This window comes from Rhinoderma darwinii, chromosome 12, assembly GCF_050947455.1.
Source record: "Rhinoderma darwinii isolate aRhiDar2 chromosome 12, aRhiDar2.hap1, whole genome shotgun sequence".
Lineage (NCBI taxonomy): Eukaryota > Metazoa > Chordata > Amphibia > Anura > Rhinodermatidae > Rhinoderma > Rhinoderma darwinii.
The window spans coordinates 67,984,666-68,010,110 of NC_134698.1; the positions used below are offsets into that span (position 1 = coordinate 67,984,666).

General features: G+C 42.6%; 1 protein-coding gene across 3 annotated transcripts in view; it reads left to right on the forward strand.

Annotated features, from left to right (window-relative positions):
* Window positions 1-25,445, forward strand: part of SYNE2 (spectrin repeat containing nuclear envelope protein 2) — a 257,014-nt gene that overhangs the window by 196,494 nt on the left and 35,075 nt on the right. For all 3 annotated transcript variants that reach the window (XM_075843762.1, XM_075843764.1, XM_075843763.1), the window contains exons 84-95: window positions 2,989-3,135; window positions 3,433-3,603; window positions 4,205-4,338; window positions 5,925-6,129; window positions 12,257-12,436; window positions 15,443-15,577; window positions 16,069-16,223; window positions 17,816-17,963; window positions 20,390-20,484; window positions 22,383-22,617; window positions 23,497-23,691; window positions 24,736-24,861. In XM_075843762.1, coding sequence (XP_075699877.1) covers window positions 2,989-3,135; window positions 3,433-3,603; window positions 4,205-4,338; window positions 5,925-6,129; window positions 12,257-12,436; window positions 15,443-15,577; window positions 16,069-16,223; window positions 17,816-17,963; window positions 20,390-20,484; window positions 22,383-22,617; window positions 23,497-23,691; window positions 24,736-24,861 — 1,926 coding nt within the window. The remainder of the gene's footprint in view (window positions 1-2,988; window positions 3,136-3,432; window positions 3,604-4,204; window positions 4,339-5,924; window positions 6,130-12,256; window positions 12,437-15,442; window positions 15,578-16,068; window positions 16,224-17,815; window positions 17,964-20,389; window positions 20,485-22,382; window positions 22,618-23,496; window positions 23,692-24,735; window positions 24,862-25,445) is intronic.

A 25,445-nucleotide genomic window follows, 5' to 3' on the forward strand; every position in this document is an offset into this window, starting at 1 on the left:
ACTCTCTATTGCTGCCCGCCACAAACATAAAATTAACCACATATATACTGTACATACATAACGGCACATATGTAGACAAGCAGGCAAATAGCACAGTGACCACTCTCTGACTACAGGTAATGTAGTAGTTTCACCTGCATTCCTATGTAACACCACAGATAACACACAGTGATAACTCTCTAAGTACAGATAATATAGTAGATGTTACCTGCAGTCCTATGTAACATCACAGATAACACCGGGATAACTATACCCACACAGGCGCACACACACACACACACACACACACACACACACACAGTCGAGTCACCTTATTATGACCACCTCCTACTTTCGACGTCGGCAGCACGTATCCTATAAAGGAAGTGATGTGTTGTGGGCTGGCTCGGTGGGTATATAAGGTGTGCGATAGGCTGCCTGAACACATATTATTCATTGTTGTCATGGGTAAAAGGGGCGATTTATCAGAGTTGCAAAGAGGGATGATTATTGGCTTTCGGGCCAAGGTTGGCAGTATTTTTCAAACAGGGCAGCTTGCGAACTGTTCCCGTGCTGCTGTGGTGAAAATGTATCGTGAGTGGACAAATGGCACCATAGGGAATAACCGACGTGGAAACTGCGGAGCACCACGTACCATTGATGTGAGAGGTGAACGTCCCCTACAAGCGGCCGAACGACACGCTACAGTGGAGCGGTTCACCGTGAAAATCAACCAGGGGACTACCAGACGTGTGTCCAAAACATCAGTTCAGCGAACCCTACTGCGCATGGGACTCCGATGCAGACGGATGGTCGCTGCTCCTTTGCTAAGAAAGGTGCATAGAAAAAAAAGGCTTCAATTTACACGGCACTTATCGAATTTGGACCACCGATGATTGGCAAAGGGTTGCCTTCTCCGATGAGTCACATTTTCTGCTTCATCGAACGGATGGACGTTGGTGTGTCAGGCGAGAAACATCAGAGAACAAACACCCTGCAACCATTGCTGGAAGATTACAAGCTGGTGGTGGCAGCGTTAAGGTCTGGAGAATTTTTTCATGGCATTCTCTGCGCCCCCACTCATCCATGTGGAAGGTACGCTGAACCGATTTGGGTATGAATCCATCGTTGCAGATCACATCCACCCATACATGCTGTTTGTCTTCCCTGGGGCAGATGGAATCTGCCAGCAAGACCAACCCAACATGTCACACAGCTAGAAATGTCCGACAGTGGTTGGAAGAGCACAACTAAGACTTCAAAGTACTTCCCTGGCCCCCTAATTCGCCAGACTTGAACCCAATTGAGCATCTGTCGCACCACCTCGATCATCTTGTTCGCTCTGTGGATTCTCCCCCACGCACCCTACAGCAAATGTGGGATGCACTGCAGCCAGCATGGCGCCAGATACCTGAGACAACCTACCAGCACCTTATTGAGTGACTCCCAGCCCGTCTGGCTGCTGTCCGTGCTGCACAAGGCGGTTACTCTGGATAATAGCTGGTGGTCATAATAACCTGACTTGACTGTGTATATATACACACACACACAGACACATATACACACCTACACTGAGACATATACCATACACATGCAGACACATATGTAGACACAGGCGCACACATACTGGAACATATACACATGCAAACACAGAGACTTATATACACACATTGGCAATTACCTCCTCCCTTGCTGACAGGCTCACAGGTTTCTGCAGGGTTGGGCTGTGAGCGGAGCTTCCTCCTCTTCTATTGCTTCCTCTGCTCTTGTTTTCTCGATGTGCGTAACCAAGAGCACAGGACATAGAGCTCAAAAGAGCTGCCCAGTGGAGCCTCCTACATGCTGGGAGGGTGCAGCGCCCCATGCACTCGCACAGGTCGCACACCCCTAAGGCCAGCCCTGATTGCACTCTGCAGACTTAAATGATAATATAGGTTGTCTGCGTCCTATTTCTATCCACTCCTATCAGAGGCTCAAACTAATAACTTAAATGGACACTAACTTTTTAAACAACACATGCTAATCTAATAATATACCTGATATAGAACAACACTGTAATTTACTTACTGTTAAAATGTTGTTTTATCTATGAAAATTCTGTGTGAAGTTACTACCACTAGGTGTCTCATCTCCTGTTGTCAAGCCGACCCAGGTTACAGAGCAGAATTGACGGGCTGCAGAAGGTGGGGGTGTGTCACTTCACTGGCAGGGGAGGGGGCAGAGAGAAAGTGAGTCAGTAACAGACTATCTACATGTAAGTCTATGGAGAGAGGAGGGGGAGTGGAAGGAGGGAGCAGAGAGAGACACAGACGTGATGGGAAGATTTCTATGTCACCCCGTGCTGGATTCTCAGCTACACTGCTCATTACTGCTGTAGAATCTCCTCCATGCTGCTGCAGCTTAAATATATATATATATATATATATATATATATATATATATATATATATATATATAGTGATAGAGATAGGAGAGCAGTGTATAGAAGACATGATAGATGTTAGGCTCCGCCCACTAGGTAAAAAAATTTGAGATTGAGTCTGCAGAGGTGAAAACTGCAAACTAATGCAGAACACGTCATAATGGCCATAAATAGTTATTCTTCATGTACATACATATGACAGCCTATTCTGAAAATCTCCTGAAATGTTAGGTGCGCTTTAAATCTCCTGGACCCCAATGCAAAATCTCTAACAGGGCCCCTACCTTCCATGTGTCATTTATAATACTGATGACTTCTTATGTGGCAGAGGGCCCTCAGGCACTGCTACCTCTGCACCCCCTATAGCTACGTCCGTGCTGAGGCTGTTATGAAGTCTTCTGCTTGCTGCTGCCTGGCTCTGGTGGTAAATCTGCTCACACTCCTACAAGGAGCGATTCCAATAATGACATTACTTTTTTTTTGTAATTTTTTTATTTCTTTTATATAATTTTTAAAATGTCTTGAAATCAGAACATGATTTTATTTATGTAACATTATACAAGTAAAGTATTTTTTTTGCATTATAGGTGTTGGACGAACAGCTGAAAGCTAAATCCAATGAGGTCGAGGACCTGGGTGCAAACAGAGCGTCAACAGGAGACCAAAATGTTTCCAATGAGGGTGTATTGACCACAGAAGCCCTATATAAAAAGAGGGACCAGGTTGCTAAGCAGGTCAGTATTGCAGCTTCAAAACAGACAAATCTAAAGTACAGTGAAATCTACTATCACTATATAGCAATACATTGACGCTCTACATGAATAGTCTCCATATTGTAGTTGTGTAACATCTTAGGTTTTTATGCAATGTAAAATACAGGCAAATGTAATCTACCTTTTAATAAATTTGTGGCATGGGGTGGGGCTTTCTGAAAGGCCTAAACTTTTTCTGTCTTATGGATTGTGCTGTGATTGGTTATTGTAGCCTATATCGAAGTATTTGACTATAACTATCACTGATGTGACTTGCAGGTTGCAGAGCTGAAGACATCCACCCTGTCAGTGCTGGAGCATTGGAAAGACTATGATGAGAACTATGAACAGATCGAGAGGATGACTGTCAAACTGCAATATGTTGTCAACCAAAGTACGGCTCCCTCTTCAACAATGAACTGTCTGAATCATCAGATAAAAAGGTTACAGGTATGTATTCACATGTGTTTAAGTGGCTGTGCAGACAGTTTACCCCAAATTGTTGCAATTTACTGTAAAACCATGTGCTTGGCCGAGCGGCAACCACTGCTTCGTATACGGGCACCCTTTGTGAAGTTTGTGCAACGCTGATGGCCAGACACTAATTACACCTTAGAGCTGGATCAAGATTTTGGGCAAAACGCGTGGTCCACTCCCCCCCCCCCCCCCCCCCCATTTTTTATTTTGGAAGAAGACAAATTGGCAATAATACTGCCCAAATAATAGCGCCCAAATAATAGCGCCATACTGCTACTTCCGACATAATACTGCCATACAATGCCCACATAATAGTGCACAAAAATAGGGCCTAAATAATACCACGGCTGACCAGTGGTGGAGGCAAGTGCCCCATTTGCTGCAGTCTAGCCCTGTATACTTTAATGTTTGTATCTACTTAAAACAATAAAAATGTGATTTGATTGATTCATTGATGGTGAATTTTGCATCTACATTGTAGTCTTGTTAAATCTAGTTTGTCATGTGACGGTATCCACCAGGTGATCATCTATTTTTCTAGTCTATACCTCATAATGTTGTTACTGTCCTATAGACCATTCAAGAAGAAGCCGAGCAACATGAAGAAAAGTGGAGTAAACTGAGAGCTTCTCTGAGTAGCTTGAAATCTCTCTGTAGTCAGACCGCTTTTGACGTCCTGGAACAGGAGCGCAGAGAAATTCATGGCCGGTCAGTGGTTTCTGGAATTAGACACAAGAATTGCAAGAAAAGAGAAAACGTATATCAGACCGCTCCTCTTATACAAATAAAGTGGCTTTATTACAACATTACATAATACAAAGAAAACAGACAGAATTCGGTCTAATTCACACAGAGTTTTTTGCAGAGAGAAAAAAATCGGACTCAAAATTCCTTCAGGAATTTCAAAGCAGATTTTGACCTGTCGGCGCTTTTTTTAAGCTGTTTTTCGTCCGCGGTCATTGTAAAGCTAATGCAAGGACCGTGGGCAAAAAATGTAGCGAAAAACGCTCAGTTTTCTCTGCCTTCCATTGATTTCAATGAGAGGTTAGAGGAGTGACCGTGGCAAGAAAGGACATGGCGTTTTTTTTCCCCCGAGAGTGGCTAAAAGCCTCTCGGGAAAACAAATGCCTCTGCCTGCCATTGAAATCAATGGGGGCGATTTCAGACGTGTTTTGGCGCTGATTCCACCGAGGTTTGCTCGTCAAAATCGGGGCCAAAAATCTCAGTGTGAACAGGGCCTTAAGAACATTTAAAGTTGCATAAACATGTGCCAGACCCACGTCCTAGCCCCTGATCAGGCTAAAGGAGACTTCAGAAAAAGGGAGTTGGAACCAGCGCTGGTTCCAACTCCCTTTTTCTGCTGTTCCCCTTGCGTGTGCCGACACGAGGATCCGTGCGCTGACTACCATACCATACCTGTGACAAGGTGAGCTGGAGGATATTCCCCATTTTTTCTGTACTAAAGGAGACTTCACTCATGGAAAAGAGTTTTTGTAAACCAAAGGTCACATAAGAAAATATACCAAAAATAACAATTAACTTATGCACACTCAGAACAATATAAATACCAGTGCAATATAAAGAAAGCATGTAAAATAAATATATATATATATGATGTTACAAAAGCTATCAAGGAAAAGGCTATGCCTATTGTTCCATGGGGATATGAGGACCCCACGCGTTTCGCTGTCTTACCGGCTTTATCTGGGGTTTCGGGAATTAGAGACCATGCTTTAAATACTGTGATCCGGTTCGTACCTTATTGTTGTAATGATATATCAGCGGATAGCATATCAAATGCTTATGACAACTTAATGATAATCCCAGAACACCTTTTTTAGTTATACCGATGTATATTGTTCATTTACGTGGCGACATATGCAAATTCCCAGACGATCGTTTTACAAATACTTAATAGACATGTTGTAGTAGGTCTAATAATTGTCCTGACCAATTGAACATGTTTCCAGTCAGTCGGAACCAATCATTATAGAATCATAGATATAACAAGTATGGTTCAAGGTGGCCATATATATTAAATAGTTGTCGGCCGAATGAGTGTTCGGCTGACAAATTCATGTATGTGACCACCTTTATTTCTTCCAACGCCTCTATAAGCATGCATGCTTGGCTCGGCCGAGCTTGCATGTTTATTTCAGTGGGGAGTATGCAGCTGCCAGAAACCCCTTAACTCCCATTTTATGACTTGCACATTATGATCTAGCCAATATACAATTGATGTTTCCCCCGTGTAGATGATTTCTAACCTCATATTGGTCTTTTTGCAATAACAGGTGGGTCGCCGCAGGTGAGGGACTCCCTGAGCATCTACGAGCAGCTCGGTCTTTACTACAAGTGTGGAAGGATTACACCGGATCGTGTTTGGAGCTGGCGCCATATATCGAGCAAGTGGAAGAAAAGTGTGACCAACTCTTATGTGCTAAACTATCTGAGGACAGAGTGAGCGACACCTTAGAACAAAGGATCCAGGATCTGAAAGTAAGTGGATGTAATAAAAGGCTGCACGGAAGATTTATAAAAAGTACTGTAAGTTCAAAGTGCCGACTGTAGCACTGGAGTCTTGGATATCTGGTGTCTTTTTTTGGGGGGAGATTTTTTTTTTTCATTGATCTCATTAGCTTCACAGAAAAAAAAGTCACATCCCCCAATACTAGTTCCTTATTTATCCAATTGGGTCAGAGTATAGCCGAAAACCTCATCGTCCGTTATTGGCCAATCTCTGTGGCGTGTACTAACGTGACGTGCAGTATCAGCAGAGGTAGTATTTTGTGAAATGGCTCGGAAGGACTTCATAGTGTGGTAGAAGGGTGTTTTTGTATTTGCTATTTTGTTTTAATAATACAATGGGTGTTTAATAGCCAAATCATCAAATAAATTTTAGCAATACCCAAAATAAATTTTCCAATGCCAGGTTTTGCTGCTGCCTTTGCTACTATGTTTACATCACATTTAAACCCTACGTTTGGAATATACACCAGGAAAAGCTCCCGGCGTCTATGGCAAATGCAGTCATAGGGATCCATTTACACGACAGAAGCCAAAAGCCTCCATCGGGCCAAAAAGGGCACCCGACAATATTATTTTTTGCTGTATAGAAAAGCGTAGTCTACTGTTTTCCTATGCAGAGGCATCCCGCAACTCTATACGTTCTTCTAAGATGGCAGCCTATGGGAGACGTATGCCACTCTATGTCTATGCAGTGGCATACGTCAGAGGTATATGTCAGAGGTATACATGGTTGTGTTCAGATGGCACTGGTTTCTTTGGGTGCTCGAGGTAGGGTCCCAACCCGGGTATAGGTTAAGAATTTGTACTCGGCACACCTTGCTTGTGTTACAAAAATATATTTTTATTTTTATTATGGATGCCAGAGGCTGTATGTGCGACGTCGACGTTTCGGTCAGACAGACCTTCGTCGGGCACTGAGCCGTGCTGGGGACTGGATCGGTACAAAATGATGCGTGTATAGCGCTGCTATATTTTTGTAACACAAGCAAGGTGTGCCGAGTACAAATTCTTAACCTGTCAGAGGTATACGTCGGGCATAGAAGACTCAAACGTGATGTGAACAGGTCTGGCTAAGAGCCAGTCTTAAATGAGGCACAAATTATTCCAAGCAGTTGCTGAAGGAGCACAATTCATTCTTAGTAGTTGCCGGAAATACTTCAAGTATATATTGAACAACCTACGTAGAGGCATCTGCATGCCCTGACAGAGTTGACCAAAAGAGACCCTAGGACACCTGCTTAGAAAGAAACTTGGCTACATTGGGCCGAGCACTATCAACACTGCACTATGGATGAAAGGAAAACCGTAATATGGTCACATGAGTCGTGATTTTGCTTTAAATTCAATGCAACAGATCCATCCACATTGTGTCCAACGTGTTGTACAAGCAGGAGATGGATCACTCATGTTCTGGTGGGGCTTAAATCACAAGTTAGACCTCTGGTTATAGAGTTTACACCAAGATGTCTGAAGAGCAATTCTGGACCAGATGTTGCCTTATGTCCCTACACCATTGACTCTTGCACTGCAGGGTAACATCTGTAGGGTGTATAGGGCTAAATCTGTGTCTGGTTTTACCAGCATGATGGAACACTTATAGACCTTGACTGGCCCACAAAATTCCTGGTCAGCAGGTGAGATAGGCACCCACCCACTTTTTGGGAACCATTCTGATGCACAAGAAACTTATATACAAAGTGTTAAATGACCAGTTCAGTTCTGCTATATCTGTACTTCAACACATTGATGGTTGTGAAATATCTATCCTCAAAGTCATAAGGGTCCTACTCTGACCACCAGGGAGACCTCATAGATCTCACAATTGCCAAATAAACAGTGATCTTTTCTATGGGTTTGACTAGTAAGAAGAAATGATGTCTCCCATGCATGGCTGATTCTCTTTCGGTACTTTAGAATATTATGATGTATAACATTTTTTTTAAAAAGACTCCAGCACGCATATAAAATCAGACCCACCAACCTTTAACCTAGCCCACAATAACAATATTGTTCTATTTTTCACTAAATAAACTCAGATTTTTTACAAGAGAATAATACAACTTTTGTCCATCATCTTGATTGTAGAAATCACTTTCTGTCGCCAGTAGCTCTGGTAACTGCATGTCCCATGATGCACCCTTCCCAGACATCACAAAGGTAGAGGAGGCCAGATTACATGTAGTTACTGTATATAGATGATCCTAAATTATGTTCAGGATGCTGGAGAGTTACAGATGGTGCTCTCAAGGAAAGGCCCAGGAGAGGCTGCAAACCGTGCCCTGTGCAGCAGCAAGCAGCATGTTATAGGCAGCGTGCAGCCCACTGCAGGGAGGGGCAGAAATGAATAGTTTGTAGTAAGCAGCCTGGAGGAGATTCAGTGCATTTTTGAATTGTTATGCAACGTCCCAAACACAATCTGCCCAATATCTTATTATATAAGACCTACAAGAAACAGGCAGGTGAGAATTCACATGGGAAACTGTGGTATTCCCTTTAACTACAAGTCTGATTTCCCACTGAAATTTGCAAAGAGACAGCAGGAGATCAGCAATGGATTTGGGTATTATACAATTGCCTGGGAACCAGAACACGCGATCTGATGGTGGATCTGCCGCTGCCGCTTGTCAAGTCACTTTCTAAGTTCCCAAACAGTTCCAAAACAAGTAACTAAATTTGGGCAATGTTCGTATTCTTCGCTGCTAATAATTGAGATTCTATAGGTAGAAAGTCATTCCTCTTTTTAAAGGCAATATTATTTTACTTGATTACGTGGTCCCTCAAGTTACAAAATTAATTAGTTTTACTTTGAAAATATTGTAATTTGAGACCATAACTCTATGGAAAACTAGTAATTGGTTCCTCAGCCCCAAAAATGTCAACTTAAAATAAGAAAAAAAAGGCGATTTAGCAGATAACTAATACACATAATGCAAGTCCTTACATATAGACGTCAGAAAGAGCTGCCAGAAGCTGTCAATCACTTTCTATGTTGAGGACAGGAGCTTCTTCAGGGTCCAGTGCAAAGTGTAGCAGAAAAGTAATACGGACTGCCCTGCCTTGTGTCCAAAGGAGCAACTCAACCTGGCACAGGTAGATAGCAGTACAGAGCATGTAGTACCTCTACTGAGCTGTAGAGCGGCGCTACTACACAGCCAATCAGTGCACGCACATCAGTAATACAGTTTTTTTTACCAGTAAAATACCAATGCTGATTGGCTCGATCTTCCAGCCATTTATACCCGCCGCAGAACCGGACTGTCTGTACCATTTGTATGTTGAATGTGCCAAGTCTAAGGACGCAGTGACGTCCGAAACGCGTAGGCCAGAGAGGATACCCTCTTCCCACTATATCTACACCCTGGACCTATACCACTGGATCTTCCATTTTAACCTAAGACATTAAACTTGGAAACGCCGTTTCCATTTTATCTACATCACAGCGCTGGATCCTGCCTTCTGTCCCCTATTTGTCTATGTTGAATGTGGTTTCAAGTTACAATGGTCCAGGAAATACAATTGTATGTTGAAACTATTGTAATCTGAGGTCATTGTAACTTGAGGGACCTGTCGGTTTTATTACAAGGTTTCAAGATTTTTTCACATTACACTAAATATCCTCCGCAGCAGCGGAATAATTATTCCCGACATCCATTCCCACTGACATGCCGGCTGCAGACTGGTCTCTTGTTTACAATCTCATCTAAGCCTCGGCAGCTGGCAGATCTAGACCAGGTCAGCTCAGTCTCAGACATTCGTTTCTCTGAAAGCTTCAATCATCATTGTAATCTGTGTCGTGTGTTTTTTTTTTTTTTTGTGCCCATCATCTTTGGGTGCTGAAATTAACTCACAGCTGTAATACCCAGATGTCACACAACTTCAGATTTCCATAATGAAAATTTTACTGACTTGAAAGGACAGACTTCCTATTCTCCTGCTCGGTAACTCACGCCCAGGAACCATTAATAATTACAGACCGGTAATAATTTAAAAAAAATGCAGTTTTACAGATAAAGTGATTGCACATCATATTGCTAGAAGGAAATGTCCATTTCATATTGTCGTGCCCTTCTCTTCTTTAGGATGCTGAGTAGTACATTAGCCAGAAATTATCATGATACTACTTGCAGATCCGGACTCAGATGTGTGTGGGCCCTTGGGCAACTGAGTTACAGTGAGCCCCTTAGTATAGAGCATGTTGACCCAGATCGCAATGGGTTCCCCAAGCCAGAGGCATAGCTAGGTTCTCCAGCACCCGGGGAAAAGATTCAGTTTGGCGCCCCCCAACCTCTTTCCCGACATCTCCTTCCCCCTCGCCGGGTTTGTTTTCTCTACCAATCAATGACGTGTCATTTCTTTTCCACATTTCTTTTTATGTAACTCGAGCATAAAAACATTTGTACATTTTACAAGCAATATAGTTTTATACACAACACCAGAACCAAGCTCAGTACATATATATAGCCCCAGAACCAAGCTCAGTACATATATACAGCCCCAGAACCAAGCTCATTACATATATACAGCCCCAGAACCAAGTTCAGTACATAAATACAACACCAGCACAAATACAGCTCAATTTAGTGCAAACCCTGCCGTATAGGTTTGCATTAATTTGTTTCCAGCTCCCAGCATGGCCCAAACAATGGTAAGGATATGCTGGGAGATGCTGTTTCACAAAAAATAAATCAAATCATATAATCATACCACCCATCATCTCGCTGCAGATAATACAGTGACTACATTACTGATTAGGGGCAGAGTAAACATTTACATTAAGTGACTCACCGGTGACGTTTCAGATTCTAGTTCTTTTTCTCCATCCGGTCCAGACCTCTATGATGACTTCACCCGGTCACAGCCCATTTCTGCAGTTTGCCGCTCAGATGTCTTCAGCTTCTCACTTTTCCAACATTTCTACACCTATAAACAAAGATAAAGCTCTCATTATACCACACACTACGCCCCTAAATATAATAGCACCATACCTCACCTCTAATTATAATAGCACCATACACCGTGTCCCATACACACATCCCCCTGTAGATAGTGTCTGCCATAGAGCCCCTGTAGATAGTGCCCCCCATAGAGCCCCTGTAGATAGTGCCCCCATATAGCCCACCCCTGTATATAGTGTCCTACAAATAGCTCCCCCTATAGTGCTCCACAGATAGCCTACCCCTGTAGATATAGCCCACCCCTGTATATAGTGCAGATAACACGACCACATTGACTTCCATTACCTGCATTGCAGGCAGGGCTACACAGCGATCTTTGATCACGCGACCTGACTTTGGCCCTAGCCTAAAAGCTTTTACAAGCCTCGTCGCCAAGATATCCAGTCCTGAGTGAGACATTTGTCTAGTTAAGGATCAGTGTAAGAGTAAATGCAGGATTGGCATATTTGGCATTTACATCCCATTTAGAACTTTTTTTTTCATGTACCCTTTAATTATTTTCCAGCCAATCACAGAGCAAAAGATAGACCCGCTAGGGTGATATTTATCAAAACTTATGCAAAGAAAAAAAAAACTAGAGATCTATCAGGTCGCTCCATTCATTTTCCAATAGGCCTGTAAAAAAAATTAGAACGGGCACAAGATTTGTTAAATCTCATGGTAAGATGTCATATAACTAATGGAGCAATTGTAACCTTCAACAAGTGAACCGTGTGGCCAGATTTACCCTCAGAGCCTGATCACTGTCTTTGGCCGTCCCTGGGCAACACATTATTTGGGGCCCCTAAGGAAGACTAGGACCAGTATCATTCAGTGTCTAACTAATACCACCATACAATGCACAAAATAATGCCACCACAATTCCCAAATACCATGCTACATAGTACCCTAATAATACCGATATACACTGCCTAAATAATAGTGGTCACGCATCAGAGACTTGTGTTTGCTGTAGATTATCCTGTGGAGGATGATAAAGCCCCTAGTGCATTTGCCCATTTTGCCCTCCCCATAATCCGGGCCAGTTTACCCTCTTTATGGATTTTCCAGCCATGATAAAAAGTTTTTTGATGGAAATTAATATTTGTTTCTGAGTTTTTTTCTATTAAAAATCATGTTTGTGTTGTTTTTGATTTGTGCAGGCGCTGGAACACAATCTGCAGGGTCTCAGGGCACACAACCTGCAGGTTTCTGAGCTGTCAGACAAGGTGTTGCGACAGAATCCTGCAGCCACGGATGTCATTCATTCGGAGAGACAGAACACTTCACACAGGATAGCTCACTTGGAGAGGAGAGCGTCTTCAAAGACCGCTGAGCTGATGGTAATAAGAAAGAAAAAGCACAAAACAGATCTCACTGTGACAAATATAAAAGTAAAAGCTATAACCTTCTATGCCGGATACTTCATGATAAAAAAAATTAAATGGAAATTTTCAAATCTCAATCCTGCTGCAAAACAAATTCAGATTATTTTGGAACTGAGCAGATCTGGGTGCTTTAGTTTAGGGATACATATAATAAATGCAGCATTTTATAATCCATTGACAGGCCACCAATAAGACGACAACTCTAATTTCTTAGTAAAATAAGCAGCACTAGTATAGCAATCGCTACTGAGCTTGAATACCATAGGGGCCCATAGTCCATTCAGCCACATAAGAAAGCAGGATTGTATCGAGTGGTGGCGCAATGATGTTATAACATTTTTTTTACGTGTTATAAAGTGCATTCAAAATTCAGCATCCAAAAGTCCAAAAATGCAGATTGATGGCTCAGGACCACAAAATAATCTGGAATTTTACAAGATCAAAACTTCCTGGAAGTTACATGTATATACTGTTCTCTGACCCTCCAATACCAGGTCTTGTTAATGTCAGATTAAAGGAATTTTACAATTGACCTCTATTAGAAATTATGGCAATTCAATTTATTGGTGTTTTGGTGGGGGGCCCAGGTGTAGTTTCTGCACTGGGGCCCAGGAGATGCAAGCTATGTCTCTGAGAGCAGCCACCTGATTGGCTGTTACGGTCAACGTTGATTTTCTGAAACGACGTAAGAATTTCTACAGTTAGGACTATGTATAAAATGTTGCAAAAAACATTTGATATGTTATAAAAGGTCTACAAAATTTCTATTTCCTCTCCTGTCTCCTTCCATTTCATATCCCACCTCCATTACATCTTATAGACCAGAGATCGACAAAATTTTTAAGTTCTCAATCTGGGAATACACTTGGGGTCCAGGATAGGTAGACTTTAGACAATGCTCTCTAGGAATAAAAATAAGTAAATGTTTCTAGTCCAGGAGTGGGAAAGCTATCATTTACATGTCTACTCTGTATCACTGGGTGTTAGCTAACCAGAGACAACCATCTGCTTCGAAACAGATCTGTTTCGGTCTGTTGGACCTCATCAGCACTGAACAGAGTTTTAGTTGGCTACGGGAAATGGTGCTTAAAGAGAACCGGTCACTACGTCATATAAGTTCAACTGGTTTACTGACCTGAATAACTCTATCTCCCTGATTCCACTGCGGTTTAGTTTTTTTTCCCAGGACCCCCGCCGTTCCAGAAATATGGTGCACTGTTGTTTTTGCTCACTATATGCTAATTTGCTGTAGTTAGCCAACATGTTGGAGCTAGTTTGTCTGCCTTTAATACTGACCAATCAGCTTGAGGCAGCATGAGGAAAGTTCACGCCCTGTTGGCTAACTACAGCAAATTACCATAGAGGGAGTCAACACAACAGTAGGCCATATCTCTGGAACGGGAGGGTCCATGAAAACAGCGCTGGGATCAGGGAGACAGCGCTATTCAGATCAGTTAACTAGTTCAACTTATATGACCAAGTGACGGGTCCTCTTTAAGAAAAGCCTCACTAAATAGGGAGAACCAGCAGGAGGACAGGGAGATTTTGACTTAGATGGCTATTTGCATTGAATTTAGGTGGACATGCTCTTTGCTTTGACCAGTATTGTAAGCCTTAGGGTATGTTCACACGGCAGCGTCCGTAACGGCTGAAATTACGGGGATGTTTCCGCCTGAAAACATCCCCGTAATTTCAGCCGTAACGGCATGTGCATGCGCTTGAACGCCGCGTCCATTACGGACGTAATTGGCGCTGCTATTCATTGGAGTCAATGAATAATGGCTCCAATTACGCCCAAAGAAGCGACAGGTCACTTCTTTGATGCGGGCGTCTATTTACGCGCCGTCATTTGACAGCGGCGCGTAAATATACGCCTCGTGTGAACAGACAAACGTCTGCCCATTGCTTTCAATGGGCAGATGTTTGTCAACGCTATTGAGGCGCTATTTTCGGACGTAATTCGGGGCAAAAACGCCCAAATTACGTCTGTAATTAGTGTGTGTGTGCACATACCCTAACACTTGATGGCTGGGCTGCTAATGGTCTCCATAGGAATGTAGTAATGGTCCACTAGCTGTATGGCTACGTTCACACATAGCGGATTTGCTGCAGATCTTCCATCCGGACAGAAAGTTCTCAGTAGCATGCATTAGCAACAAATTTCATCCACATGCTGTAGAGATTTTTTGTGCAGAAATGAACCTGCGGAACAAATTTTTAATTCCACAGCATGTCATTTTCTGCGGTAGAAAGTGCATGGGAATGTTGCAGATTTTGACATAGAATTTAATATATAAGAAGCAATCCGCAAGCAAATACAAGTGCACCGAATTTTGCTGTGGATTATCAGACGGTCCGCAGCTAAATCCTCAAATCCACATAACTTAAAATAAAGATAAACCGTATACGCCCCTCCCCTGGCACTCCCTTGGCAATGCTCCCCTAATCCCTGCCAGTCACTGTGATGATGTTTCGAGTTACATGCACAGCCCCGTACATTTCCATAGCGGCAGTGCCTGGAATTGCAGTACCGGTCCCGTTCAAGTGAAGGAGACTGAGCTGCGATTTCAGGCACAGCCCTACGGAAGTGTACGTCACTGTGTCTGTAAACACCGAAGAGGCCATGGTGGCAAACGCCGCGACCCTTTTAGTCAGCTGATTGGTGGGGGTGCCCCACCAATCTGATATTGACAACCTATCCTAAGGATAGGCCACTAATAAAAAATGCCTGGACAGCCCCTTTAAAGCGCTATAATGTACAGAGCACCTTGGTAACCAGAACATGTTACATTTTCTCAGTGGTCCATTTTTCTAATTATGAATGTTTGCCTCAAGTTTTACTTTAAAAATCTTCCTGAAAGGAACATATAATTTTCTTACTCAAACTTAATGTATTATCAAGCACTTGTGTTTACTAAGCTGCTTGGAAATTGTTCCTTAATGTATTATCTGCATTTCTAGTCCATTCAGAATGAAGTTGAATCCTTCAAGAGTGACCTAGATAAACTCCAGTCACGCATCAAGTCCTCAGCCGATGTTGTCAGCCACGTATATCTTCCTGAAAAGCAAAAGGAGGAGCGATCTGAAGTGATCAAGGTAAATGTCGGAAGATTATAAATGAATATCACAACTGCAGAGACAGGGTAGTTTTTAATATTCTTATTAAAGAGGTTCAATGGGACTCAAAAATTGGTGGTTTATCCTTAGGATAGGCCATCAATGTTTGATCGGTGGAGTTTGGCCACTGGGACTCCCACCGATTAGCACTATGGAGGGGCTGTGGTGCTTCTGCAAGTGCTGCGCCCCCTTCATTGTTTATCACAGGCACATCGGCTCGTCCATACCGGCGACTATGGGTCAATGGGACGAGCTGTTGTACCAGGATTGGCCGCCCATATGGACGATCCTCTGTCTATGTAAATAATGGAGTGCCGTGGCACCTTCGTTGTGCTGATTGACTGGGGTCTCGTAGGAGGGACCTCCAGAAATCAAACATTGATGGTCTATTCTAAGGCCCGGAGAACCCCTTTAAATATTATTGCGTTAACTAAATTAGTATTTTACAAAGATTTGTGTTCCTTGTATAGAAGCATCTCTTGGAGCTCAGAGAATTAACCTCTGATGTTGAGCGTTTGAATGAGGAGATGTTCACTCTTCCCCTCGGTGACCGCACTCAGATGTCGCTGCAGAATCTGAATCGTATGTGGGCTAAAACCATAGCAACAGCCCTGGAAGACTGCCGGTCAGTGCTGAAATGTGGTTATTATGTGTGAAAGTTTTAGTGCATGGAGAGTTAAATATCTGTTCATTCCCCACAAAAGATCCTGTTCTGTAAACTCCATCGACTTCAGTGACATTTTGTCTAAATTGATGTAACCGGTGGAAAACATGATCACGTCATGTTACTTCAATATGGTCACTGAAGCCTATTGAACTCATAGGATCGACTGGGACCGTCAGAGGGGGACAGTTCCTAGCAGTTTGTGTCTGATATTGCAGTTCAGCCACAGTCTTCTGAAGATCTGATTTGTAGCCCTTCCGTTACAATTAGATATCAAATTCTCTGGGGATCCTCTGCAGGTGACGTCAGCAGAGTACAAGCGCTTCTTATGGCAGCCTGTATTCTGGGGATGGACTATTGACAATGTGAGGATGTCATTGTGACAGCCCCTATCAGATTTCCATTCACAGAATACAGACTGCCATAAATGGCACTTACGACTCACACCTGCAGGCAAATAGATGGGAATATGATCTCCCACTGATGCCCAACCCTATGTTCAGAATCAAGAATCCTACTAAAGTCTCACGTGCGAGTCCTTTATTGTAAATGGGTTTTTTCCAAGTCAGAATAGATTTCGCCTACAATTGCTGTTTATCGGTGTTGTATTTGATAAAGTGAAAAAGTGCAAACCGAAATTTCCAATAAAGTTGTGATATCTGAGTCCCCTTAATTGTGCGCAGCACTTCAGTGTCCACTAAATCTATACATTACCTTCCTCCATAGCTCTTAGGAATGACCCTGTTCGGGTTCTTGCAGCTCAAAATAGAGAACCGTTTGTTATTACAGCACGTTTTGCAAACAGACGGACAGATCTCTTGAGCTTTGCGTCAGGGATTGTATGCAATAAAGGCAATTGAGTGTAATGGCAAAGTAAAGCGCTGGTGATATTAAAAAACTACGGTACATTGTTTCTAGAAGAGAAGTTTGTTTCCTTAAATGACCGTAAAATATGAAAATAATGGATTTATTAAAAGCAAAATCTCCACCTATGAACCACTCAAAAGATATTATGGAATTGCCTTGACACTTTTTGCTGCTGCGGTGAAATGGCGCCCCCAAATTCGTCATATCAGTACATTGCGCCAACACAGTTAAATTCTATGCGCAGCCAGAAGTGAACTTCAGAAATACATTTAGACTTCCACAAAATGTGACCCCCACAGACCACTGTCTACATTACCAGGTGGCAACCCAACCATATTTGGGCCTCTGATTTGTACACAGCGAGGTCGAACATTTATTTTAATTATTATTATTAAAAGGGTTGTACCAAAATAGGGTTAAAAAGGCTTTTTTTTTTCTCTGAAACAGCGCCACTCTAGTCCATTGGCTTTTTCTGGTATTGCAGCTCAGCCCAATGTAATCAATGACTCAGTCCATGAACTAGAGTGTCGCTGTTTCTAGAAAAAAAAACGGACTCTGTTTTCTCATCCCATACAACAACTTTAATAATGAATAATCACAATGGCAAGTTTCCCTTGAACTGTGGCCCATGTGTGAGCCAAAACATTTGTAATGAATGACCAGTAAGAAAATAATCTCTTCAACAGGCAACATCGGATGATTGAGCTAGAAAAAAATAACTTCATCCAGAATAACGAGACCTGGATGCTGTGGCTGGAGAAGATGGAGAACAACCTGACAGAGGGAGTCGCAGGAACGTATGAAGCGCTGAGAAAGCAGCAAGAAATCTATGAGGTATGTGAGGTCAGGAAGCTAGTAGTGTTGTTCCAGCAGAAAAACATAAAAACGCAACTGCTGAGGTCTGGTGAAATGCTCCAAAATATGTGCAGGATGACGGTTTTGAGATCGAGCTTTATTAATTGTCAACAGTATCCAGCCTTGGACTGGGGTTCCTTGGGCTTAAAAGACGAAAGGACTCTGAGGGTTCAGCCTCCATCTATACAGAACATGTGCACCTCCTCATTTAACTACATTGTAATCTGTGTTGTCATCATTGTACACACAGGAGATATCACCAATAAGATCTTATAGGTTAAGGCCCTTTTACATGGCCAATTATCGGGAAAAACGTTCATGTGAACGCTCGTTCCCGATCATTGCCCTGTGTAAACACGGCAACTATCAGCCAATGAACAAGCAAACGCTCATTCATCAAGTGATCGCATTGTTTATGCTGCAAGAAATATTATCGTTGTCGGCAGTGCATCTCCCTGTGTAAACAGGGATACACGCTACCGACATGATGGAAATGTATGGGGACAAGCGACAGTAGTAACCATCGCTTATCCCCAAACCTAGCTCCTTGTGAAAGAAGCAAACGAGCGCCGATTAACGAGCTGCCTCATTGGCTGGTGTTTGTTTACACGGCCCATGTTGGCCCGTGTAAGAGGACCCTTATTTGTGGATCATCCCATAAGAAATAGACCCTGAAGGCCCTTTTAGGCCTCATGCACACGACCGTAAGGGTTTTTACTGTCCACAAATACGGATACACATCCGTAGGCGCGGAAGTGCCTATAGACTTCTATGAGCTAGTCCGGGCCACAATTGCGGACAGGAATAGGACATGTTATATATTTTGCGGATCATGTCTTCAGCCAGGACACACATCCGTAAATATACTGAAAGGGTCCGCAGTTTCATCCATAATTAATTGAACGTAATTACGGATGAAAACTACGTTCCTGTGCATGAGGCCTTACACAGGCCGATGATCGGGGGAACAGTATGCTCATTCCCGCTCGTCGTATCATCAAAAAGGGCCCAATGATCAGCCGACAAATGAGAAAATGCTCGTTTGTCGGCTGATCACATATTTTATGTGGCACTAAAAATCATCGTTGTCGGCAGCACATCTTCTGTGCCGGCAGGGGATGGGCTGCCGACAATGTAGCAAACTGTATGGGGATGAACGATCTCATTCATCCCCATAAGTAGAATCATTGCTCGATTTAAAAGGAGGTAAATGAGCACCGATTGACCTGCTATATCGTTGATGGGTGCTCGTTTGCCACCTTATTGACGAGTGGAGGGCTCCAAATAGGGTTGTCTTTTGCTGGATATAAGGTGCTCATTATAATATCAGAGCCTGGGCCCATCAGAGGATCCTCTGGTACTTTGGTTGGCCAGTTCAACCCTTACAATATTCTCCGAGCTGTACTGTAGTCTGTAAATGTTGCACTGTATAAGTTTTGCCTACTTTTACTTATGAAACAGCCGCTTTAGACCTATCTTCACTAAAAGTGGCTATAGACAAAGCAATTTTCTCAATTTTTGCGCCTTGTCGTTCTAGTGCTATGATGCTCCCTCTTTTGTTTACAATTCAGGGCTTTTAAGCTAGGGCTATATGGCGAAGTCAAGGGGCGCGACAAAAAATGTGTTCCATTTGTCTGTGACATGCTGTACATTAAAGTCGCACGACTATTTTTGGGTGGGATTTAGGATTTGTGACACCCAAACAGAAAAAAACAAACTTACAAGTCACAAATGAGTCGTTGTCGCACGCGACTAACATTGTACACTGGCTGGAAATGTCACTTGTGAACTGCAAACAAAAATCTGGCAGGTGTGGATTTTTCGAAACGGTCATGTCTTGGTCTTGGCGTCCAATGTCACTGTGTAGTCCTAGCCAAAAACTCCCCAGTACATTAGGTAAATGATAAAATATGTAATATCTAAATTTCAAACTGATAAATGCAAGAAAAAAATAAGTAATGGGATGAATGATGTATTTTATGTAAAGAGAACTTAAAATAATAGTGAGATGGTGCGGGCAGCACGGTGGCGTCGTAGTTAACTATGTTGACTTCTAGCACTCGGGTCCTGGGCTCCAATGCAACCAGAGCAACATCTATGTGGCGTTTTTAATGGTTTTTTCGTGCTTGCATGGATATCCTCAGGGCACTCTGGTGTCTTCCCTCCTTCCAGAAACATACTTCTAGGCAAATTGTCCTTAGTGTGTATGTGTTGGATATGAAATTTACATTGCAATCTCAACTGGAGACAGGGACTAATGTGAAAGATGTGGAGCGCTGTCGTTTTCCAAATTACTATATATATATATATATATATATATATATATATATGTAATATATATATATATATAAAATAAATATATTACACTGAATGTTTGTGATCTATATAAATGCATTCTTTTTCAGAGGTTTCAAGCGGAAATCACCATAAATGAGCACATTTTACCTTCTTTTGTGAACAAAGCATTGAGTGTCTTGGAATTGGAGGATGAGCAAAACAGGTACCTTATATATCTCTATAGGATGGCATGTTCCAGGTAGTAGAGTAGTGGTCACATTTATTTTTTTAGTGGGAAAACAAGGGTTAGTTGATTTTGGGGCAGCGACTATATTGACGCATATTCTTCTCCCTTAGCATGCGTAATAGCTCATATATATATATATATATATATATATACATACATACATACATACATACATACATACATACATACATACTAGTCCTTCTCAAAGAATTAGAATATCATCAAAAAGTTTAATTATTTCAGTAATTCAATTCAAAAAGTGAATATATATTATATAGAGTCATTACACACAGTGATCTATTTCCAACATTTTTTTTTTTAATGTTGATGATTATGGTAACAGATAATGAAAACCCAAAATTTAGCCTCTCAGAAAAATTGAATATTGGGTAAAAGTTGCAATCAACAAAAATACCTTTCCTAAGCCTTTACAAGGACGGGTCTGCTGCTCAGTGTCCAAAGTCCTGTTTTCAGATGAAAGTAAATTTTGCATTTAATTTGGAAATCCTGGTCCCAGAGTCTGGAGGAAGAGTGGAGAGGCGTCAATCCAAGTGTCTTGCGGTCCAGTGTGAAGTTTCCACAGTCAGTGATGCTTTGGGGGTTATGTCATCTGCTGGTGTTGGTCACTGTGTTATATCAAGTCCAGAGTCAGCGCAGCGTCTACCAGGACATTTCCCAGCACTTCATGCTTCCCTCTGCTGACAAGTTTACAGAGATGCTGATTTCATTTTCCAGCAGGACTTGGCACCTGCCCACACTGCCAAAACTACCAATACCTGGTGTAATAACCACAGTATCACTGCGCTTGATTGGCCAGCAAACTCGCCCGACCTAAACCCTATAGAGAATCTAAGGGTATTGTCAAGAGGAAGATGAGAGACACCAGACCCAACAATGCAGACGAGCTGAAGGCCGCTATCAAAGCAACCTGGGATTCCATAACACCTCAGCAGTGCCACAGGCTGATCGCCTCCATGCCACGCCGCATTGATAACACCTCAGCAGTGCCACAGGCTGATCGCCTCCATGCCACGCCACATTGATAACACCTCAGCAGTGCCACAGGCTGATCGCCTCCATGCCACGCCGCATTGATAACACCTCAGCAGTGCCACAGGCTGATCGCCTCCATGCCACGCCACATTGATAACACCTCAGCAGTGCCACAGGCTGATCGCCTCCATGCCACGCCATATTGATAACACCTCAGCAGTGCCACAGGCTGATCACCTCCATGCCACGCCGCATTGATACCACCTCAGCAGTGCCACAGGCTGATCACCTCCATGCCACGCCGCATTGATAACACCTCAGCAGTGCCACAGGCTGATCGCCCCCATGCCATGCCGCATTGATGCAATAATTCATGCAGAGTCGGAGCCCCGACCAAGTATTGAGGGCAGATACTGGACATACTTTTCAGTAGGCCAACATTTTCGAATTAAAATAATTTTTTTAAATTGGGCTTATATAATATTCGAATTTTCTGAGAGACTAAATTTTGGGTTTTCATTAACTGTTACCATAATCATCAACATTAAAAGAAAAAAATGCTGGAAATAGATCACTGTGTGTAATGAATCTATAGAATATAGGAGTTTCACTTTTTGAATTGAATTATTGAAATAAATTAACTTTTTGATTATATTCTAATTCATTGAGAAGGACGTGTGTGTATATCTATACTGTGTCATTTTATTTATCTTTCCAAATACAAGTACTGAAATTGAATGCTAGAAGTTTCTGTATCCGGTCAAGTAAAGTAACATAATACAATGTCCTCTTCCGTCAATCAGTCTGACCTTATATTCTGTTTTGGTTATTTTAAGTGCCATGTTTTGCAGCAAAATAATAAAATGTTTGCGATTCCTCAGAAACGAGTTTATTCTAAAGCTTACGTCTCTAAAAGAGAAGTGGCAGAGCGTGATCAGGTTGGTGCAGCAGAAGAAGAAGGAAATAAGTGCCCTCCTCGAGCAGTGGTGGCACTTCAGAGTCTCCAATGATAGACTGGTACAGAAGTTACATGACATACAAGATGCTGTATCTAGTGTCAACCGTCAGAAATGTCACAGTCTAATCAACACCACAAAACTGATGTATGATTTTAAGGTAAGTACCTGCAGGAAATTTAATTTGCCCCATAGTAATGATTGCAATGGGACCCCTTCTGGTTTACACCAACACAACCTTAACTACCTGGGACTGGAGGACTTGGTGCTTTATTGCCCCTTTTCCCCCTAATATCTCTTTTTTTACTAATTTTTGGCAGGTCTGTTCATGCTGGGAGTTGTAGTTTCTCAACAGCTGGAGTGCCGAAGGTTGCTGACCCCTACTTTACAGATTCAGGGCTAGTTCACATGAAGGATTCTGCGTGGTGGATCCCACTGCAAAATCCGCCATGGAACTATTCCTCCCTCCCATTAACATCAATGGAAGGTTCGGGCAGAATCTGCCTGAAGATCGAGCAGGATGCTTCTTTTCCCCGGTAACTGAAATAATTATCTAGCGGGAAAATGAAGCGTCCGACTCCCATTGAAATGAATGGGAGGCAGAATTTTGCGGTGGAATACAAAAAAAACAAAACATATTTCACCAGTTTATCAAGCCGCAAATCCGGAACCAAAATTATTTTTTGCGGCCCCCACACGGATCCGTAAACATCACGGTTGTGTGCATAGGGCCATAGAAATGAACGGATCAGTGTACCATCCACAAAAAGATAGCACGCGGACAGAAACCTGCGGTCATGAGGCCTCAACCTTGCTTATTTTTCTTATTTTAGCTCATTTATGTGTCATAGTGTTTACATTGTTTGGCCACAGTGGTATACAGGCCTTGTGAACGTGCTGATGATGAATACTTCTACAAATATGCTACATTGATATCACAAGGCCACATAATATGTTTACGTCTATTTACTACAGCCAAAACATGTGCTTGGAGTCCGTTTGCAGCTTGTCCTATACGATAATACTTTTTCGTTATCAGGACAAGGAGAGACGTCTCAAGAGATTGCAGCCGAGCTATTCTACCGCTCTCGGCAATTGTAAGGACATATTGTCGGTCGCTGAACCCGCATCTAAGGAAGTCCTTCAACAAGATCTGAACCAACTTCAGGGCCTTTGGCAGAGCACAACACAACAGCTACAGGGGATTCTCGCACATTTCGGTGGAATTGATCAGGTGAGTGGCTTGACCATTAGTTAATGAGGTACCATATATTCCAGGTAGGTCTATGATGGAGCGTAGTAGAGTATCTCCAGTTCTAGCTAGCCTCAAGGGACACAATAGTGATTGGCCAGAAAAATCCAATCCAAGAGATTTCCCAACCGGTTATATCCAGCATGAGGCAATTATTGGATTGGGTGAAAAATTGGACTATGTAAAACCATATAAAAGACGTTTATTGAGCAATTAAATGAAATCTCCCCATGTATCGGAGGCCTTGTTCACATCTGGGTTGGAGGCTCCGTTGGGGAATCGCAGATTCCACAGAAAATACTGGAAACAATGGCGCAGCATTCTGTGCTATTGTTTCAGGTAAAACCACAGACACCCTGACAGAGAGCTGACGGAATCCATTAGAGTCAATGGGTGCCGTCAACCGCCAGTGGCGTCCGTGGTGCAACGGATCCGGCGCTTCCCTTGTTTTGCTCCTCTGACAGAGAGGAAACAACAAAATACTGAACACAGGTGTGAATTAGGCCTTAGCTTGCGCGCTTCAAGCCCACTAGCATTAGAGCGATGTCATGCGTTTATTTTCTTGCTCGAAGTTAAGAGTGCTGGACAACTTCTTCTTGTATATTTATTGCTTGATCCATGCCAGGTCAGAGGGTCGGGTTTCCTGGACATTCAGTCATCTGGTGTTTGTGGGGTGAACGGAATTAGCTTTTTCCACTTGCTAAACATTGTATTAGCATTTTAAGGCCTTGTTCACACTGCAGTTTTGATGAATTTTTGTCAGCCGAACCTTGTATTGGATCCAAGAAAAGTATAACCCTTTCCATTAGGCCAGGATCACACACACACACTTTTTGTGGCAGTTTTTTTAAGCCAAAACCAGAAGTGGGTCGAAAGGGAAGGAAAGGTATAAAAGTCACACAAAGTCTTATCATAAATTCACCTATAATGGAATTCTTGGGGTAAATTTTTATGCAGAATTTGTGGTCTTCATTGAATGACGGCTCAGATACAGGATCAATCAAAACTGTTCATTGTTTTCTGTAGAAGAGACACAGCTTTGAATGGAAGATGGAGGACAGAAGAAAAACTCTTCGTGACCTGAAGTTTAGAGTAGATGAACCACTGCCCACACTTCACGAGGAGCTACAAATCGCTAAAGGACCACTGAAGGTATTATTATAGAATAATGACACGACTTTAAGTGTACGACTGAAGACAACTTATTCAGATTCACATGTTTGGAGCCAGGTAGGACACCCCCCACCCCCCCAATATGAGGACAATTGGCAACTACCCCATACGGGTGTATTTGTGCTTATTCCTGGATCAGTACATGTGATTATGGGTTGGATACATTTTAGGGTTCAATATTATGGCAGCAACACCCAAACAACATATGATCTTCTGAACTTAGATCAACATGGGTTCTACGATTTTCTAAGTTTAGTTCGGTAGAACCGTGTGGGGTCCAGGTGTTAAGACTCTAATATGTTCCCTAAAACGCGGCCGTATTAAAGGGGTTGTCCACTCCCAGACAACTGATAACCTATCCACGGGATATGTCATCAGTGTATGATCGGTGTGGGTCTGACACCCGGACCCTGCACCAATCAGCTGCTACGGCCGGAAGCAGTTGGCTCCGGTCATGGAATAGCAGCCAAGCTTCAATACTGCAGCTTTGCTCCTATTCAAGTGAAGATAGCCAGATAGCTCTGCCTGCAGCTTAAAGAGGCTCTGTCACCAGATTTTGCAGC